This window comes from Schistocerca serialis, chromosome 4 (assembly GCF_023864345.2).
Source record: "Schistocerca serialis cubense isolate TAMUIC-IGC-003099 chromosome 4, iqSchSeri2.2, whole genome shotgun sequence".
NCBI classification, from domain to species: domain Eukaryota; kingdom Metazoa; phylum Arthropoda; class Insecta; order Orthoptera; family Acrididae; genus Schistocerca; species Schistocerca serialis.
The window spans coordinates 244,863,677-244,885,735 of record NC_064641.1 but is presented as its reverse complement, the minus strand read 5'-3'; the positions used below and the strand labels follow the sequence as shown (position 1 = coordinate 244,885,735).

The 22,059-nt window shown below is 40.2% G+C and overlaps 1 protein-coding gene across 2 annotated transcripts in view; it reads left to right on the top strand.

Moving 5' to 3' along the window:
* Positions 1-22,059, top strand: part of LOC126473641 (cationic amino acid transporter 4) — a 246,156-nt gene that overhangs the window by 172,147 nt on the left and 51,950 nt on the right. For both annotated transcript variants that reach the window (XM_050100830.1, XM_050100829.1), the window contains 2 exons: positions 4,261-4,592; positions 16,883-17,128. In XM_050100830.1, the coding sequence (XP_049956787.1) occupies positions 4,261-4,592; positions 16,883-17,128 (578 nt within the window). The remainder of the gene's footprint in view (positions 1-4,260; positions 4,593-16,882; positions 17,129-22,059) is intronic.

Here is a 22,059-nt window from a genome sequence, read left to right as displayed (position 1 = left end):
TTAGATTAGTACTTGTTCCATAGATCATGAATACGACACTTCGTAATGATGTGGAACGTGTCAGGTTAATAAAAGGTGTCAATACAAGATATTACATTAGACAAAATATTACATGACATTCAATGTTGTTGTTGTTTTGGTCTTCAGTCCTGAGACTGGTTTGATGCAGCTCTCCATGCTACTCTATCCTGTCCAAGCTTCTTCATCTCCCAGTACTTACTGCAACCTACATCCTTCTGAATCTGTTTAGTGTATTCATCTCTTGGTCTCCCTCTACGATTTTTACCCTCCACGCTGCCCTCCAATGCTAAATTTGTGATCCCTTGATGCCTCAAAACATATCCTACCAACCAGTCCCTTCTTTTTGTCAAGTTGTGCCACAAACTCCTCTTCTCCCCAATTCTATTCAATACCTCCTCATTAGTTATGTGATCTACCCATCTAATCTTCAGCATTCTTCTGTAGCACCACATTTCGAAAGATTATATTCTCTTCTCCTCCCAACTATTTATCGTCCACGTTTCACTTCCATACATGGCTACACTCCATACAAATACTTTCAGAAACGACTTCCTGACACTTAAATCTATACTCGATGTTAACAAATTTCTCTTCTTCAGAAACGATTTCCTTGCCATTGTAAGTCTACATTTTATATCATCTCTACTATGACCATCATCAATTATTTTACTCCCTAAATAGCAAAACTCCTTTACTACTTTAAGTCTCTCAATATATATTTTTTTGTGGAGGTTGGGAAATTACCCACTCACTATATCCAAAAATTCATCTAATGAGTAGAAGGAGTTGCCATTAAGAAATTCTTTTAATTTCCTTTTAAATGCTATATGGCTATCTGTCAGACTTTCAATGGTATTAGGTAAGTGACCAAAGACTTTTGTGGCAGCATAATTTACCCCCTTCTGAGCCAAAGTTAGATTTAACCTTGAGAAGTGAAGATCATCCTTTCTCCTAGTGTTGTAGTCATGTACACTGCTATTACTTTTGAATTCGTTCGGATTGTTAATAACAAATTTCCTAAGTGAATATATATATTGTGAGGCTACAGTGAAGATTTCTAGCTCTTTAAATAAGTGTCTGCAGGATGATCTTGGATGAGCTCCAGCAATTATTCTGATCACACGCTTTTGTGCAATGAACACACTTTTACTCAATGATGAGTTACCCCAGAATATGATGCCATATGAAAGCAGAGAATAAAAATAGGCGTGGTAAGCTATTTTACTCAGATGTCTATCCCTAATAGCAGATGGAAGTCAGAAGGCGTGAGATGCGGACTGTAGGGCGGATGAGGAAAAACAGTCAGATCAAGTTTTGTCAGCTCCCCTCGTTTCTTCAATTTCCAGAGGTTAGCACAATACGCTTCAGAGTTGATTGTTGCATCGTGATGGAGGATGTCAAACAGTATAACCCATTCAGAGTCCCAGAAAACCGTCGACATGACTTTACCGGCCGAGGGTGGAGTTCTGAAGTTTTTCTTCAGAGGAGAGGTGGCGTGGCACCAATCCGTGTGTTTCCGTTTTGTTGCCGGTTCGAAGGCATGAAGCCATGTTTCATTTCCTGTGACTTACTTCCACCTGCAGATTTTTTTGATTTTGACTTAGAGCATTCACTTGTCCATTGTGAGCAAACATCGTGCAATGGTGGAATGACCACAGTTAATCATATTTGCAAAAATAAAAAATATAATAAAAAATGGCTCTGAGCACTATGGGACCCAACTTCTGAGGTCATTAGTCCCCTAGAACTTAGAACTAGTTAAACCTAACTAACCTAAGGACATCACACACATCCATGCCCGAGGCAGGATTCGAACCTGCGACCGTAAGAACCACACGGCCACTTCAGCCGGCCATCATATTTGCAGTTCTTGAGTACAGTAACATGGGTCATGCTACCTTAACGCGTTTAGACGATCTTCATCAAACTCCAAAGATCTTCCTCAATGTAGAGAGTCACTCATGTCAAAACGATCCTACTTAAAACGAGAAAAACCCTTTTCCTGCAATGCTCTGTCCAGTGGCATTATTCCCATGCACAGTGCAAATGTTTCTGGCTGCTCCGCAACTGCACCTCTCTACTGAACTCATAGAATAGAATATGTCGCAAACCTTCCGCATTTCTCCACCTGAAATTCCATTTTCAAACGTCCACACCTCCATTCACTATCTACAAATGAGGAAAATGACAATATGCAAACTCAAATAGCAAGAGTGAACTACAAATAAAAAATGACAATCGATAAAGAAACCCATAGCAAACGGAATACCAACATGCAAAAAAAAACGCCGTGAACTTACGCACCAACCTAACAATATACGCTATGTGATCAAAAGTATCCGGACACCTGGCTGAAAATGACTTACAAGTTCGTTGCGCCCTCCATCGGTAATGCTGGAATTCAATATCGCGTTGGCCCACCCTTAGCCTTGATGACAGCTTCCACTCTCGCAGACATATGTTCAGTCAGGTGCTGGAAGGTTTCTTGGGGAATGGCAGTCCAATTGCAGTGAGGCGAGGTATCGATGTCGGTAGGTGAGGCCTGGCACGAGGTCGGCGTTTCAAACCATCCCAAAGGTGTTCTATAGGATTCATTCAGGACTTTGTGTGCAGGCCAGTCCATTACAGGTATGTTATTGTCGTGTAACCACTCCGTTGCAGGCCGTGCATTATGAACAGGTGCTCGATCGTTTTGAAAGATGCAATTACCATCCCCGAATAGCTCTTCAGCAGTGAGAAGCAAGAAGGTGCTTAAAACATCAATGTAGGCCTGTGCTGTGATAGTGCCACGCAAAACAACAAGGGGTGCAAGCACCCTCCATGAAAAACACGACCACACCATAACACCACCACCTCCGAATTTTACTGTTAGCACTACACACGCTAGCAGATGACGTTCACTGGGCATTCATCATACCCACACGCTGCCATTCGATCGCCACATTGTGTACCGTCACTCCACACTGTTCAATCGTCCAATGTTTACACTCCTTACACCAAGTGAGGCACCGTTTGGCATTTACCGGCGTGATGTATGGCTTATGAGCAGCCGCTCGTCCATTAAATCCAAGTTTTGTCACCTCCTAAGGTGATTAAAACATCAATGTAGGCCTGTGCTGTGATAGTGCCACGCAAAACAACAAGGGGTGCAAACACCCTCCATGAAAAACACGAACACACCATAACACCACCACCTCCGAATTTTACTGTTAGCACTACACATGCTAGCAGATGACGTTCACTGGGCATTTACCATACCCACACGCTGCTATTGGATCGCCACATTGTGTACCGTCACTCCACACTGTTCAATCGTCCAATGTGTACCTCCTCACACCAAGTGAGGCGCCGTTTGGCATTTACCGACGTGATGTATGGCTTATGACCAGCCGCTCGACCATGAAATCCAAGTTTTCTCATGTCCTGCCTAACTGTAATAGTACTTGCAGTGGATCCTGATGCAATTTGGAATTCCTGTGTGATGGTCTGAATAGATGTCTGCCTATTACACATTACAACCCTCTTCAACTGTCGGCAGTCTCTGTCAGATGAGGTCGGCCTGTACGCTTTTGTGCTGTACGCGTGTCTTCACATCGGAAATAGTAGACCTAAGGATGTTTAGGGGGTGAAAATTGTGGTATCAATGATGCCACGGCATAGTTTCAAAGGTTGGCAACTACCACGAGACACCGACGACAGCGCCCTCTAGCTGGTGCTGTGCAGCTCTATGAACGTCGCTACAGATTCAGCCCATTTCATCAGGCGCAGTCAGCCAGGACACTTCACTTCAGCTTCGCACCTCATTCCAAGTTATGTATTCTTATTACTTGAGTAAAGGGGATTTAAATTCATACAGCAGTACCGACATGTTGTACCTTTTCCTGTTCCTGTTCCTTACCCACGTGCGGCCTCCCAGGGGGGATACAAAAAAAAAAAAAATCTCGCTTGCAGACGTATGCCACAAGTGATCCGCATCACCTGACCACTCTCGAAGTCCGTGAGTTCCGCAGAGCGCCCCATTCTGCTCTCTCACGATGTCTAATGACTACTGAGGTCGCTGATATGAGTACCTGGCGTTAGGTGGCAGCAAAATGCACCTAATATGAAAAACATTTGTTTTAGGTGTATCTGGATACTTTTGATCACATGGTGTAGGTTCCCTAGGAGCTCAGATTGTGACTGTGCAGATGGTGCTCAACAAGCTTGAGGAATGGTAATACGGTACGACTGTGCCCGCAGCGACGTCAGGCGAGGAGGCGATGGACCCGAGCGTGTCGATCCCGAAGGCGACGATCGTGTCGATGTCGGTGGTGACGCTGAGCTACGTGCTGGTGAGCGCGGCGCTGACCATGGTGCAGCCCTTCTCGAGCATCGTGCCGGACGCGGCGCTGCCCGAGGCGTTCGCGAGCCTGGGCCTGCCCTGGGTTCGCTGGGCCGTGGCCCTGGGCGCGCTGTCCGGCATGACCACGACGCTGTTTGGCTCGCTGTTCGCGCTGCCGCGCTGCATGTACGCCATGGCCGCTGACGGGCTGCTCTTCTCCTGCCTCGGCCGCATCAACCAGCGGACGCAGGTGAGCGCCGTCTATTGTACTCACTGCAGCACCACGTTCTCCTCACTCCTAGCTGTACAAAACTAGCCGCCGATGACCCATGGGCGTCTGCAGATATTTTCACAAGAAGAGCAAGGTTCTAAAATTGCGATCTTTCTTCAAAAGCTCATTCGTTGAGTTTGACAAGATATCACGCCCTTGGTTTCCAGTCAGTGTTTTTAGGATAGACTGCTCTGATGCCACATTAATACTAATGAAAGTGAAGAGACAAAAATTAACTTTAAAAAAAGAAGGCATTGCAGCTTTAACGCCCTTTAATAATACTTTGTTTACTAATAGGACTTTACATCTGACCTTGTTCATGGATTTATTGCTTTATTTCATGCCTTCTACTTTTAGCGGAGGGTAAAACTGGACGATGTCTATACACAGAGGTGACCGAAGTCAGGGGACAGCGATACGCAAGTATACAGATGACAGTGATACGGCATACACATGGTACGAGGGTAATCCCAAAAGTAAGGTGTCCTATTTTTTTATAAGTACATGTTGCTGTTGTTGTGGTCTTCAGTCCTGAAACTGGTTTGATGCAGCTCTCCATGCTACTCTATCCTGTGCAAGCTTCTTCATCTCCCAGTACCTACTGCAACCTACATCCCTCTGAATCTGCTTAGTGTATTCATCTCTTGGTCTCCCTCTACGATTTTTACCCTCCACGCTGCCCTCCAACACTAAATTGGTGATCCCTTGATGCCTCAGAACATGTCCTACCAACCGATCCCTTCTTCTAGTCAAGTTGTGCCACAAACTCCTTTTCTCCCCAATTCTATTCAATACCTCCTCATTAGTTATGTGATCTACCCATCTAATGGCAGGGATGGCTAGAGGACAAATGTGAGGATGTAGAGGCTTATCTCACTAGGGGTAAGATAGATACTGCCTACAGGAAAATTAAAGAGACCTTTGGAGATAAGAGAACCACTTGTATGAATATCAAGAGCTCAGATGGAAACCCAGTTCTAAGCAAACAAGGGAAAGCAGAAAGGTGGAAGGAGTATATAGAGGGTCTATACAAGGGCGATGTACTTGAGGACAATATTATGGAAATGGGAGAGGATGTAGATGAAGATGAAATGGGAGATACGATACTGCGTGAAGAGCTTGACGGAGCACTGAAAGACCTGAGTCGAAACAAGGCCCCCGGAGTAGACAACATTCCATTGGAACTACTGACGGCCTTGGGAGAGCCAGTCCTGACAAAACTCTACCATCTGGTGAGCAAGATGTATGAAACAGGCGAAATACCCTCAGACTTCAAGAAGAATATAATAATTCCAATCCCAAAGAAAGCAGGTGTTGTGAAAATTACCGAACAATCAGTTTAATAAGCCACAGCTGCAAAATACTAACACGAATTCTTTACAGACGAATGGAAAAACTAGCAGAAGCTGACCTCGGGGAAGATCAGTTTGGATTCCGTAGAAACACTGGAACACGTGAGGCAATACTAACCTTACGACTTATCTTAGAAGAAAGATTAAGGAAAGGCAAACCTACATTTCTAGCATTTGTAGACTTAGAGAAAGCATTTGACAATGTTGACTGGAATACTCTCTTTCAAATTCTAAAGGTGGCAGGGGTAAAATACAGGGAGCGATAGGCTATTTACAATTTGTACAGAAACCAGATGGCAGTTATAAGAGTCGAGGGACATGAAAGGGAAGCAGTGGTTGGGAAGGGAGTAAGATAGAGTTGTAGCCTCTCCCCGATGTTATTCAATCTGTATATTGAGCAAGCAGTAAAGGAAACAAAAGAAAAATTCGGAGTAGGTATTAAAATCCATGGAGAAGAAATAAAAACTTTGAGGTTCACCGATGACATTGTAATTCTGTCAGAGACAGCAAAGGACTTGGAAGAGCAGTTGAATGGAATGGACGGTGTCTTGAAAGGAGGATATAAGATGAACATCAACAAAAGCAAAACAAGGATAATGGAATGTAGTCGAATTAAGTCAGGCGATGCTGAGGAATTAGATTAGGAAATGAGACACTTAAATTAGTAAAGGAGTTTTGCTATTTGGGGAGCAAAATAACTGATGATGGTCCAAGTAGAGAGGATATAAAATGTAGACTGGCAATGACAAGGAAAGCGTTTCTGAAGAAGAGAAATTGTTAACATCGAGTATAGATTTAAGTATCAGGAAGTCGTTTCTGAAAGTATTTGTATGGAGTGTAGCCATGTATGGAAGTGAAACATGGACGATAAATAGTTTGGACAAGAAGAGAATAGAAGCTTTCGAAATGTGGTGCTACAGAAGAATGCTGAAGATTAGATGGGTAGATCACATAACTAATGAGGAAGTATTGAATAGGATTGGGGAGAAGAGAAGTTTGTGGCACAACTTGACCAGAAGAAGGGTAGGACATGTTCTGAGGCATCAAGGGATCACCAATTTAGTATTGGAGGGCAGCGTGGAGGGTAAAAATCGTAGAGAGAGACCAAGAGATGAATATACTAAGCAGATTCAGAAGGATGTAGGTTGCAGTAGGTACTGGGAGATGAAGAGGCTTGCACAGGATAGAGTAGCATGGAGAGCTACATCAAACCAGTCTCAGGACTGAAGACCACAACAACAACAACAACAACCCATCTAAACTTCAGCATTCTTCTGTAGCACCACATTTCAAAAGCTTCTATTCTCTTCTTGTCTAAACTATTTATCGTCCATGTTTCACTTCCATATATGCCTACACTCCATACAAATACTTTCAGAAACGACTTCCTGACACTTAAATCTATACTCGATGTAAACAAATTTCTCTTCTTTAGAAACGCTTTCCTTCCCATTGCCAGTCTACATTTTATATCCTCTCTACTTGGACCATCATCAGTTATTTTGCTCCCCAAATAGCAAAACTCCTTTACTACTTTAAGTGTCTCATTTCCTAATGCAATTCCCTCAGCATCACCCGATTTAATTCGACTACATTCCATTATCCACGTTTTGCTTTTGTTGATGTTCATCTTATATCCTCCTTTCATGACACTATCCATTCCGTTCAACTGCTCTTCCAAGTCCTTTGCTGTCTCTGACAGAATTACAATGTCATCAGCGAACCTCAAAGTTTTTATTTCTTCTCCATGGATTTTAATACCTACTCCAGATTTTTCTTTTGTTTCCTTTACTGCTCGCTCAATATACAGACTGAATAGCATCTGGGAGAGGCTACAACCCTGCCTCACTCCCTTCCCAACCACTACTTCCCTTTCATGTCCCTCGACTCTTATAACTGCTATCTGGTTTCTGTACAAATTGTAAATAGCCTTTCGCTCCCTGTATTTTACCCCTGCCACTTACAGAATTTGGAAGAGAGTATTCCAGTCAGCATTGTCAAAAGCTTTCTCTAAGTCTGCAAATGCTAGAAAGGTAGGTTTGCCTTTCCTTAATCTAGCTTCTAAGATAAGTCGTAGGGTCAGTATTGCCTCACGTGTTCCAATATTTCTACAGAATCCAAACTGACCTGTTTATTTCTACAATGGTTTACATCAGTTTACAGCTTGAACATTTAGCTATTTTTCGACATAATCACCATTTCTGTCGACGCATTTTTGTAGACGTTGTGGCAGTTTTTGTATGCCCATGTCATACCAGCTCGCCACCATGCTGTTCAGAAAGTTATGAACCTCTTCTTTCACCTTGTCGTTGGAGCTGAATCGCTTTCTGGCCAAACGTTCTTTTAACCTAGGGAACAGGTGATAGTCACTGGGCGCCGAGTCAGGACTATAGGGTGGGTGGGTGCTTATGTTCCACTGATAGTGTTGCAGGAGAGCAACGGTTTGCCGAGCGATGTGCGGGCGAGCGTTGTCATGGAGAAAGTGTACGCCCTTGCTCAACATTTCTCTTCTCCGGTTCTGAATAGCCCGTTTGACTTTTTTCAGAGTCTCACAGTACCTGTCAGCGTTAATTGTGGTCCCAGTGGGCATAAAGTCGACCAACAATACCCCTTTCCGATCCCAAAAAATTGTTGTCATAACTTTACCGGCAGACTGTAAACTCTCTACACAACTTACGAACATTTTTGACATCCATGCATGACTCACCGTACACTTCCGTCAATTGGCGATGGATTTCAATTGGCGCAGTGCCCTTTGCGTTCAAAAACCAAATAACTACGCGCAAATCGCACTTGGCGGTAACATCCAACGGAAGCTCTATTCTCAACGGCTGCCAAGCCAAGACTGAGCGCCTCAGCGCGGAGTGCGCACATTTACACACAGCGCGTGAAGCACTCCTCATAACAGTGTAACCAACTGCCACACAGAGTTCTGTATTTATAAAAAAAAAAAAAATAGGACCTTAATTTTGGGATTACCCTCGTATAAAAGGGCAGTGCTTTGGCGGAGCTGTCATTTATACTGAGGTGATTCGCATGGAAAGGTTTCTGACGCGATTGTGGCCGCACGATGGGAATGATCAGACTCTGCACACGGAATGGTAGTTGGAGCTAGAGGCATGGAACAATCAGTTTCGGAAACCGTTGGAGAATTCAGTATTTCGAGGCAAAGTGTCAAGAGTGTGGCAAGAATACCATATTTCACCCATTACCTCTCACCACAGACAACACAGTGGCAGAGGACCTTCACTTAATGGCCGAGGGCAATGGCACTTTCATAGAGTTGTCAGTGCTAACAAACAGGCAACACTGCACGAAATAACCTCAGAAATCAATGTGGGACGTACGGTGAACGTATCAGTTAGGACAGTGTGGGAAGTTAGGGGTTAATAGGCTACGGCCGCACACGACCAACGTGAATGCCTTTTCTAACGGCCGGCATCACCTGTACTGCCTCCCCTGGAATTGTAAACACATCGGCTGGAACCTAGACGACTCAAAAACGGCATGGTCAGATGAGTCCTGACTACAGTTGATAAGAGCTGATGGTAGGTTTTGAGTGTGGCGGAAACCCCATGAAGCCACGGACCAAAGCTGTCAACAAGGCACTGTGTAAGCTGCTGGTGGCTCCATAATGGTGTGGACTGTGTTTTCGTGGAATGGATTGGCTCTTCTGGTCCAACTGAATCCCAGAGCTTTTAAAAACTGCAACATGAAGTCTGTGCCCGTATATTATCACAACCAGAAAAAAGCATGGATGGATGGTAAGCTGTTCAAAGAATGGTTTCACAGCCAGTTTGTTCCCTCTGTTCAATAATTTTCTAAGGGAAATCATTTGTGTCTCCGTGCAATCCTTTCGACTGATGACGCGCCATCTCATCCCAGCACCGAGGATTTATGTGATGGAGATATTGTGGCAAAGTTCTTGCCACTGAATATTGCACCACATCTACAGCCGATGGACCAGGGTGTACTTCAAACATTAAAACTGATTTACAGAAAACATTTTTTAAGAATGCTGATCCAAGATGCTAGCATTCCTTTAGTGGACAAAATAAAAAAGACCAATGTGAAGAATGTTGTTTATTGGACCGCTGAGGCATGGCAGAATATTTCAGAAAATACTCTGAGAAAATCGTGGAGAAAATTGTGGACATCTCTTGAGGCAACCTAGCTGAAAATGAAGAGGAAAATCTACTACAAATGATACAGACAACCCATGGATGTGAAGAAGCTAGTGAAGGAGACATAGATGAGTGGATGGCAGCGTATGGGGCATGTGTGGAGAACCTCACTGACGCTGATTTAGTTGCTGCTGTTACTCAAGACCAGGAAGAAGTGGAGTGCTGTGACGGAAGTAACAAAGAGCCTGAAAGTGCAAAGGCGAGCTGGTGACACACAGTAATGTAGCACAAGCCCTTGACCTCGCGCTACATTCTGACTAGATGTTTATGAGACGATACTGTAACTATGCGTCATATAACAGACTGTCTTCACTATGCCAGAAAACAATGACTGAGTTTTTGTCATCTAAAAAGTAGGGATAAAATATCCACGGTATTTTAGTAAATTTGGCAGTTGTTCTTTCATTGTAATGCATTGTTTACATCTAATGTTTTCTTGCCAATTTTTCTAATACATGTTTGCTGTACTGTGTTTGTACAGCAGTTTATCACACAGTTATCCATACTTAGATTAACATTTTTCATGTTCGGGTTAACCAAATGTTCGGCTTACCGGGGTTCGGATTAGCAGGACTCTACTGTATTTGTTTTACCATCGTGAATTAATGGAGCCAATAAAGTTTGAAGAATAACCAGTAGACCTCAAAGGAAATCCAGCAGTGATAGCACTGCCTTGGCCTGTGCTCACTGCTACTGTCAGGCACGCAGTGCTATTGAGGCGCTGTTGTACTGCACTTTATTCTTCAAGTTTTACTGTCCCTGTTAATACATATCGACGAAACAAATATCGCACTGAACTAAACTTGGACCGCGCTATCGAATGGTCATGTAAAATTCCACTTTAAAAATGATTTTGTTTGTATCAGGCAATGATCCAATGCTCTCTGTCAACAACGGGGGGTCACATGAAAGGGGCAATGAGCTCTATTTGCTTGCTCTGACGCCAGTTACACAATGCAAAAGCAAAAGTGCCAACATCTGCTGAAACACCAGAGAAAATATGCCTGATGACTCCTAGGAGAACCAACAGCCTTGCCACAGTGGTAACACCACTTCTCATCAGATCACAAAGTTAAGCATTGTCAGTCTGGGCTAGCATTTGGATGGGTGACCATCCAGTCTGTTGAGTGCTGTTGGCAAGTGGGGTGCACTCAGCCCTTGTGACATAAATTGAGGAGCTGCTTGATTGACATGTAGTGGCTCTGGTCTCATAAACTGACATACAGCTGGAAGAGTGGTCTGCTGACCACGTGCCCCTCCGTATCTGCATCCAATGACACCTAAGGGCTGAGGATGACACAGTGGCCAGTCAGTACCATTGGGCCTTCATAGCCTGTTTGGGCAGAGTTTTTAGACTCTTAGGAGAGACACACTTTATCAATGGGAAAAGTTGCTAGCAAAAATTTCGAAAAGTGCTTACTTAAGATGTTTTTACGATACTCTATTGTAAATTCAGATGGCTAAGGGCTTCTTTTTTTACGTCAGGGTACAGGTTTTCTGTTAAAATTAACTATGAGGAAAACAATGGTGTGCTGTCAAAATGTGTGGTTTCATTTTCTTTGTCAGAGTTCAAACTGTGATAGCAGGGCATATGAACCATTAGACAAATTGTTTCTCTCATATATATACTCTCTCTTTATGTATAACTTTAAACAAAAATTGTATACACAACAATGTGGTAGCCATCAGTTTTACAGAAAAAAGGGAATTGTACTTATGGCTTACCAGCTTATGATTAGAATATTACTACTGAATTTCAATTGACCAAAACTTTGTAGTATTACTCAGTCACAGATTAAAACAATGTGAACTACTGTGACTGAAGTTACTACCATCACAGGGCAGCTCTCTCATACTTTGTATACCAATGACCCCAACCAATTTACCCAATCATTCTAAATGACTTCAATTCAAAGTTTCATGTGCAATAACAACAAGGCCCAAAGTCAGAGAAAGGGTGAAGAGGAGATGGACAGAGAATGATGGGGAAGGAAATGAATATAGAGATGGGGAAGAAAGAGATGGACAGAAAAAGGAAGAAAGAGATGGCCAGAGAGAGAGAGGGGGGAGGTGGAGATGGACAGATAGAGGGGAATGAGATGATACTCAGATAGACTGTGGGAAGGAGTGCGGGTAGGAAGAGGAGGACAGAGGGAGGGGGGTTTAGGATGTATAGCCAACTTCCATATATATTTAACAACTGTGAAGGACTGCCAGGTTCAGTACCATACCATTTTATAAGATAAATAATTTATATAGTATATGGTACACAGATGTGAATGCCTTTCTTTGTATCTACTCTATTACACAGCTTACACAGCTACCATAAGAAAACTCCATAGGTCTGGCTTTCATCATGTGTTTTGAGGCAAATGAAAATGAGATGTCAACAGAGGTGAAATTCCTCAAGTGAGTGCCTAAATAATAATTAGGAATAGTTTATGAGAAAAAAATATGAATAAAATTATATCCAAAACAAAAGCTAAACAGAAAGAGTTATGTCACAGTCAGGGCAGATGTAAAATATTACAAGCAGTAAGAATATTGGGTAAATCAGTTTCAGCTGAAATGCAGTTTACACAGTCACAATATAAGACACAAAAATGATTTTCATGTAGACTTTGCCTCCTTGTACAGGGTTCAAATGAAGTTACGTGTTCTGCTGAGGAAGATATTCAAAAAGCCCTCTCTTATACAAAGCATAAAATTGGGAATCTCTGCCAATCCAATGAAAATTAAAAACATACATTAGCCACTCTACAAATTATCTGAATACAAATATTGAAAAGTTCTGTTAGCTACCTGGAAAGTAATAGTGTTAATTGTAGAGCTGCATAGCTTGTAGTAGTTACTTTAAATAGAACTAATATTCTTTGAAAAATATCACCGTAGTTAAGTAATGTGCAACCAATAGCTCTTGAAAAGCATTTGTATATGGACACAGCAGTTTGTTTCAAAATAGTAACTTTCTTTGTAATTTATTCATTTACATTTAGCTGCCATACCTTCTCAATGGGGAACTTGAAACTTTCAGCACAAGTCAGAAACATGTAGAGGAACTCTGGCATAAGTTTGAAAGAATAATTGATCACACACTGGTTAAATACATACCCAGTAGAACAGTTCATAATGGAAAGGAACCTCCATGATACATAGTTACTGTAAAGAAACTTCTAAAGAAAAGAGATTACTGCATAATAGATGTAAGACAATGTGCAGGGCTACAGATAGAGAGATGCTGAATGAAATGTGTTAGGCTGTCAAGAGAGGAATGCATGGTGCCTTCAGTGACTACCACAGCAGAATATTGTCAGATGACATTTTACAAAATCCAAAGAAATTGTGGTCATATGTAAAGGTTGTTAGTGGCACCAAAGTTAGCCCCTTGTGAATGTGACAGGAACTGAAATTGAGGGTGCAAAGCAGAAGCTGAAATTCTGAACTCCATTTTAAAATGTTTCTGCACAAAACTGAGGAGAATTGCCCCAGTTTAGTCCTCTTACCACTGAAAAGATGAATGAAGTAAGTATTAGTGTCAGAGGTGTTGAGAAACAGCTGAAATTGTTAAAATTGAACAAAGCTTCAGTCTCCAATCAAATCTCTATCAGATTCTATGCTGAATTTGTGGATGAGTTAGTCCCTCTTCTAACTATAATCTATCATAGATCCCTAGAACAGTTCTTGGAAAAAGGCACAGATCACACCCACCCACAAGAAAGGTAGCAGAAGTGATCCACAAAGCTACCATCCAATATCCTTGACATCAATTTGCTGTAGAATCTTAGAAAATATTCTGAACTCAAACATAGTGAAGTATCTTGAACAGAATTGGCTCTTCAGTGCCAACTAGCAAGTATTTCGAAAATATTGATCATGTGAAACCCAACTCACCCCACTTGCCTTGGAGCAAGGCAACCAGGTAGATACAATGTTTCGTGATTTCTGAAAAGCATTTGACTCAGTACCTCACCTACACTTATTGTCAAAAGTATGATCATATGAGCTATCAAGTAAAATTTGTGACTGAATTGAAGACTATCTAATAGGGAGGACACAACATGTTATCTTGGATGGAGAGTCACTGTCAGATGTAGAAGTAACTTTGGGAGTGCCCCAGGGAAGTGTGTTGGTACCCTTGCTGTTCATGTTGTATGCTAATAACCTTGCAGACAATATTAATAATAAAATTAGGCTTTTTGCAATGGATACAGTCACCTATAATGAAGTACTATCTGAAAGAAGCTGCATAAATATGCAGTCAGAGCTTGATAAGATATCAACATGGTGCAGAGATTGGGAACTTGCTCCAAATGTTGAGAAATCTAAAATTTTGCACTACACAAAACAAAAAAACGTAGTATCCTCTGACTATAATATCAATGAGCCACTGTTGGAATTGCCCAATTCATGCAAATATCTGAGTGTAACACTCTGTAGGGATATGAAATGGAATGCTCATGTCGATTCAGTCTTGGGTAAAGCAGGTGGCAGATGTCAGCTTATTGGCAGAATACTGGGGACATGTAATCAGTCCACAAAAGAGGTTGCTGAGAAATCACTCATGTGACCCATCCTAGAACATTGCTCAAGTGTGTGGGACTTATACCAGATAGGACTAACAGGGGATATTGAACATATACAGAGATGGGCAGCATAAATGGTCACAGGTCAGTTTAATCTGTGGGAAAGTGTCACAGAGATACTGAAGGAACTGAACTGGCAGACTCTTGAAGACAGGCATCAACTATCCTGAGAAAGCCTATTAACATATTTTCAAGAACTGGCTTTAAATGATTTCTCTAGGGATATACTACAACCCCCTATGTATTACTTACACAGGGATCTGGAGGATAAGATTAGAATAATTGCTGCATGCACAGAGACATTCAAAAAATCATTCTTCCCACACTCCATATGCATATGGAACAGGAAGAAACCCTTATAACTGGTACAATGGGACGTGCCCTCTGCCCTGCATCTCACGGTTGTTTCAAAGAGTATAGATGTAGATGAAGAACAGCATTAAGCAGTACAGAAACAGTTTTCTACTATTACAGTATATAGATTAAATGTCTATAATTTGCTTGTCTTTTGTTAAAGTATACCTTGACTTTTGCCGGCCACGGTGGCCGAGCGTTTCTAGGCGCTCAGTCCGGAACCGCGCGACTGCTACGGTCGCAGGTTCGAATCCTGCCTCGGGCATGGATGTGTGTGATGTCCTTAGGTTAGTTAGGTTTAAGTAGTTCTAAGTTCTAGGGGACTGATGACCATAGATGTTAAGTCCCATAGTGCTCAGAGCCATTTTGAACCTTGACTTTTTCCACATCTCTGATAGTTCTCCTTCCTGACAGAATCTGCAAAATAAAGTGAATGAATGAATTTGAGATGAAGTTGTCGTCTTCTTACCTTCAATATACAAGAGCAAATGCTGGTCACAGTCGTGCCCCATAGTCATAGGTGTGCCTCATAGCCCTAATAAGATCACCAGACAAAAAAATTAGTCACCCCTAGAGACATCATTACAAGCATCATTTAATAACATTTTGTTCTGCCCCTGGACTTGATAGCCAGCTTCATTTGTCTAGGAATTGAATCCACAAGATTGTGTAGGTATGTCACATACAGATCAAGCCACTCAGGATTTGGTTCCATAATTTAATCAAATTGTGGAGGTGCTGATTTCGAAATTTTACCTGCTGTTCCAACATGTCCCACAGATTTTCTATGAGATTCAAGTCATATCACTTTTCAGACCAGTCAAGATGTAATAGAGTGGAGAAGTGTCCAGAAAATCAGTTGCATATTCTTTTACCCCAGTGAACTTCCCCATTATCATCTTTATGAGCCTGTGTCAGCTATGGCCTCATGTGAGATGACTGACTTGAAATGTTCATTGCATGCAGTTCCTGTCACAATGTTCCCTTACTGATAGGTTGAAAGGGACTTTCATTCGCTGCCTGCAGCAATTCCTGTCAGGTTTGGAAGCAATTGTGATTCACCAGCTGTGAACTGCTTCCCCAATCCCTCTCAGTCATGATCTTTTTCCAATCACAATTCTGACATTGTGTTTTGGGGCCACATGTGTTACACCACTGCTTATAGACATGTTGAACAGTCCATCATGAAACACCAACAAACCCAGCAACTTCATGGCCACAAGTACATCCAAACACCATTGATCCTTTCTGCCACTCTGTCATTTACCTGTGTTTATGTACAATGTCCACTTGAAACATGAATATCTGACTGATAGCTACCGCCTTATGCTCACATAGAGACAGTGCATGTGCAGTTGAGCCTGTGACTTGACTGCTGTGCTATCTGTAAAAGTGAACATTTAACAACCTGCCCATTTGTTCTCAACTGTGATGACCTCCAAACTGCCAATGGCCCTGCATCACAGTTTGACCAGTAAACAATAAGTCAACATGATTTGACCAACTTGGCTAGTCCAGTTCTTTCCCCTAACTTACATAGTATTGACACCTGTTCTCAAACATATACTGTCTGCTATGAATAGGTGACATGATGAGTTCTAATACCATTGGGTTGTATGCTATGAGATAATTCTAAACTACACTAATGGTGGTAACAATATATTCAATGTTCACATTAATTCATTTGTTTTATGCCTATTTATTTCTGTTGTTATGATTTTCTTTAATTTATACTATCCAGCAAGAGATTATAGTTACACAAAAAAAAAAAACAAGTCTCTCTCTCTCTGTTTCAGGTTCCCATAATTAATTTAGCCATATCAGGTATATGCACTGGACTCATTGCTGCATTATTCGACTTAAAGAAACTTGTTGAATTCATGTCCATTGGTACACTGCTGGCCTACACCATTGTGAGTGCATCAGTAATTGTTCTTCGCTATCGACCACCCACTCCTGAGGAAACTGCTGTCTTGGGGCTGGAAATACCATCAGATGACAGCTCACAATCCAGTTTTGATCTGAGCTGGCCACAGGCTGAGGTAAAACCTACATGCACAGGATTCATTGATAAGTTATGGAAGCTGTCTTGTACTTATTAGCATAGTAAATTTAATTTAGATATAAGTTGCAGCAAATAACTTTCCCAGACCATGACTCAAAACCACATCACTGCCTTTTATGCATACTGTTCATTCAGTTTAGCCAGTTGCAAGAGATAGTTATAGACAGAATATTTGAGATTGCTTGTGAGGCAAACTCAAGTGGCTCGACTGAAGAGCACCATCCCTAAAAATAGTAATCTGTGTTTGAGTGTAAATCTAGAATTAAAATTTAATCTACCACAAAGTTCGGTCCATATCATGATTTAGATTTTGCTGCACAGCATATGATAAAGAAAAAGTTCTATCTTTACTACATTGTTGTCAACTTGTAACAGTTCTATGATTACCACATTGCTATAGTTAACTTCTAATAGAATTGTAATTGTAATTGTAATTTTGTTTATCCTGTAGGTCATACAATGTGTGCAGAGAAGCACATGATGATATAGGACAAGTCAAAAATGGAGACACATGGATAAAATGATTTTGACAGTGATTTTTATAATGATACAAATGTTCATATAATACAAGTGTGCCAAGAAACAGAAAGGGTATAGGTGGATATGTTGTGAAAATTCAGAATTTCACACTATTTCTAAATAAGTTCACTTTATTAAGGGAAATAAACATATAAGTAAATAACATGGAAATTCAAAAGGACCATATACATTTAAAAATCCATTACTAAAGTAAAACAGGCTTCTGTATTAAGGTGTTCAGGTTTACACACAAGGTACAGAACATGGGCAGAACAAATTTTTATGTTTCAGGATATTCATCTATACTATGACAACACTTCTGCAATAAATTCTTATGGACAGCAGTTTTAAATTTTGAAGTGTCTTTTATTGTTTTAATGTTACTAGGTAGCTTACTATACAGTCTGTTTCCTGTTTGCAATGGTCCTTTCTGTTTTAGTATTGTGTATGCATGTTCAAAATGTGTATCCTATTCTCTCCTTGTGTTATACAGATGGATACTCCGATTAGTCAGTACAATCCTGTTGCTAGTTTCTAAAACTTTCCTAAGAAATACTATTACTTGTAAGATATATAGGGGTGGTAGTGGAAAGATATGAAGTTTCTTAAATAAGGGCTTGCATGAGCCTCTTGTGGCAGCATTTTCTATGGTTCTTACAATTCTCTGTTGGCATATAAAACAACTTTTACTGGTAGGTGCATTTCCCCAAAAGATTATGCCATATCACAACAAAGATTCTGCCTGAGTGAATTATAAATTTTCAGTGTCTCTTTTGATATGCAACCAGAAAGAATTTTGATTGTATAACAAATGGTATTCAATTGATTTGTAATGTATTTTGCATGTTGGATTCAGCTTAGATCTTCTGGGATCCATATTCCAAGAAATTTTGTAGAGCTTACATTTTCAAGAGCTCTGGTAAACAACTCTGTGTCTCATGTTAGTGGGCATTTATTTTGCACTGTGTGTAAGTGCATGGTAACTGTTTTTTCTACGTTTATTATTAAATTGTTTATAAAAAGCCAGCCTGTAATATGGGAGGTACACTTTTTAATCTCATACAGTAATTTTGCTCTGGTCTCTTCTTTTATTATCACATTTGTGTCATCTGTGAATCTTATGTAATTGTGGTGTGGACTGGTCGGTTCCAAGTCATTTGGTACACTGTACTTAATGCTCTGCTTTTCTGAGCAGTAGGACTTTATCTTGTTCCTTTCTTGGATAGCAAGCTCAACTACTTGCTCTCTATTTTGGAGATATTATTTGATCCACTCACAGGCTGGGCCCCTAATACCTACAGATCCAAGTTTCTTAAGCAAGATGTTGTGATTGATGACATTGAATAAGTTAGAGAGGTCTAGAAATATGGCTGAGATATGCTCTTTGCTGTCTATTGCATTTAAGGCTTCATTTAGGAATGCAAAAACAACAGTCTCAGTAGATTTAGAGTTTTGGAATCCATGTTGCATATTTGAGAAGTAATTACTTTTTCTTTGAAACTGATTAGTCTTTTACAATAGAGTTTTTCAATTATTTTGGTAAACTTCGATAGTAGTGAAATAGACCTGTAGTTTGATACTTCTGTTTTTATCCCATACTTGAACAGAGGTCTTACTTTAGCTGTCTTCAATTTTTCTGGGGCACCCCTTCTGATAGAGAACAGTTACAGATGTTGACAAGTGGCCTGACTATGAGGGGAGCACATTTCTTCAAGACGTAGTCGGGGATACTGTCAATACCAACACAGAATTTGGGCTTCAGCTCTTTGATTATAGCAAATATTTCCTTTTCATTGGTTGGGTATAGAAAAATAGATTTATTATTTACAGTACATCTGGAATGATTTCTGGGAGTACACTGTAAATTTTGGTTTATAGGATGTTCATCTATCCCTATAAAGTAGGAATTATATTTATTTGCAATTTTTGTAGGTTCAGTTATCACAGCTGACTTCTCCATTACACAGTTAATATTATGGAAATCTGTCTGTTCTGCTGCAGTTTCCTTCCTTACAATATTCCATATGGCATTCATCTTTTTGGTGGAATTTTTTATGCGTATGTCATTTGCCATTATCTTTGCTTGTTTAGCAACATTTTTGGAGATCTTTTTTCAGGTTTAGTAATAAGTATCAAATTCTGGTGACATGATCATTTAGACAATCTGTGTTGTAATCTGTTTTTGTTTGAGGATACCAGAATCCCAGAAGTGATCATTCATTTTTTGTTTTTCTTGTGTATATTTTCCTCTATGTTGGAGGAAACCACAATTCAAAATAGTAGGAAAAATTATTGATAAAGTTATTATATTTTCCATCTGTTTGTTTGCAGTTATAAATCTCTTACCAGTTTCCTTTCCTCAGGTAATGGATAAAGTGATTTATATTTTCATTACTGTGTTTTCTACTGGAGGTAGCTGCAGCCCATTTTCTGTACTCAAAGAGAGTTTTTGAGCTGTGTGGTCCCAAAGCCCATGTTTAGTGTTTCTATTTTATGGTTCATTTCTACATTTACAGACATCTGATCAATGGTGGTAGATGAAGTCTTTGTGACACGAGTTGCTGTTTCTATAGTAGATTTCATGTTAAATGTTTGTAAGATATTCAGTAATTCATTCTTTTCTTTGGTGCCCTTTGCAAAGTCAATATTAAAATCACCACATAGAATAACTCTTATGTCTCTTTGTGTTAGCCTGTTAAGTAAATATTCCAAACTTTTTAGTAAAGTATTTATGTCACCATTTGGAGCTCTGTATAAACAAATAATGACTAGTTTAGTGTACACTATCTCAACTCTTGACAGCTCTACATCTTTTTCCTTCATTACATCAACAGTAAATTTTTATATTTACAAAGCTTATATTATTTCTTACAAATATACAACTGTCACCATGTTTAAGAATTTTTCTACAGATATAACCACCTAGCACAAAGTTAGGTAGGGACACAATACGTAACTTGTCCTCATCAAGCCAGTGTTCTGTGAGACACAATAAGGGGGTACTTTTTAATTCGTTTTCTAAGAGGATTTGTATTTCACTTATTTTACTAGTTAGTGATTGCACATTTTGATGAAAAAGAACAAAGTTCATATTTTTCTGTTTTACCTGAGTTTAGAAATAAGATGTTACTGTGACTAATCTGTGAGTTGGCAGGCTGGTTTTTCAAATTTGTATTTTGCCTTTGGCTCCTCCTTAAGCTGTGCTGTATTGTTGCTCTAGTTGTTGTTTGGTTCTGCTACTGCTACTGTTGTTGTTGTTGCTGTTGCTGTTGCTGCTACAGCTTCTGATGGTGGTGTTGCTGGTGTTTCACTTATTGCTGGTGTTCAGCCCATTTGGGGTGTTCACTTGCATTAACAAACTCTCACATTTGTCTTGGAGGGTTGTAGCTTCACTGACAGCAGATTTCCCATTTCAGTCTTCAGGTAACACACACTTGAGAGGTATGACTCCTGTATTATCACACTGCACATCTGAGATTTTATTTACTACATGTAAAATTTTTGTTACTATAACATTTTTTCCAAGTTTATTTAGATGAACGAATGCATGTATTGTGCTACTAGTATAATGCACACAAATATAATGTTTCGGATGTTAGATGGAACATTCCAAATGAACATAGGACATTTTCATACAATAATTTATTATAAGTATAAGAATCATTTAGATTTGACAGAACTGCATGTCATTTTAGAACAATGCCCTTACGCTTGCCACACTGCTCATTTACTTTTCTCAATTCAGGCATTTTTTAAGGATACAATGAGTTGTAGAATCCAGTGAAATGCAGCTACTGTACAGAAATGTAAACTGACAAGTCATAAAATTATACCCCAGGAAACTTGGACAACAGTGCAGAAAATGCTATTAAAACGTTACATAGTTCCCTCATATTCAAAACATTCTATTATGTAAGGAACCTAAATCTCTCAGATGGTGTACAAGGGCAATAGCTGAGATATTGACATTAAATGATTCATTGTTTCAGTAATGGTGTATCTTATTGTGTTTATAAAATTGGAAATTGTAGGGAATATGTGTTTACTAATATTATATAGATCCAAATTATCAATTATGGAACACACAAATTGATAGGAAAAGGGAAAATATTTCTGAGAAGGAAATGGCTATAGCAATTTGTCACAGGTTGTTGTGTCTTCTTATTTATTTATTTATTTTTCAATTTGTTTCGGTCTACTAGGGACCAAGGGGCTATAAATGGTGGTTATATCTGTTGATGGCATCAACAGCAGAGCACATGAAATTTACTGCAACTGGCAGCCAACTTAAAACACAGCAATAAAACAGTTACTATATTATCTGAAATGAGAAATTAAAGCCATTGTTGGCAATCACAGGAGTAGGCTACCAAAATCTCCATGCCCTGA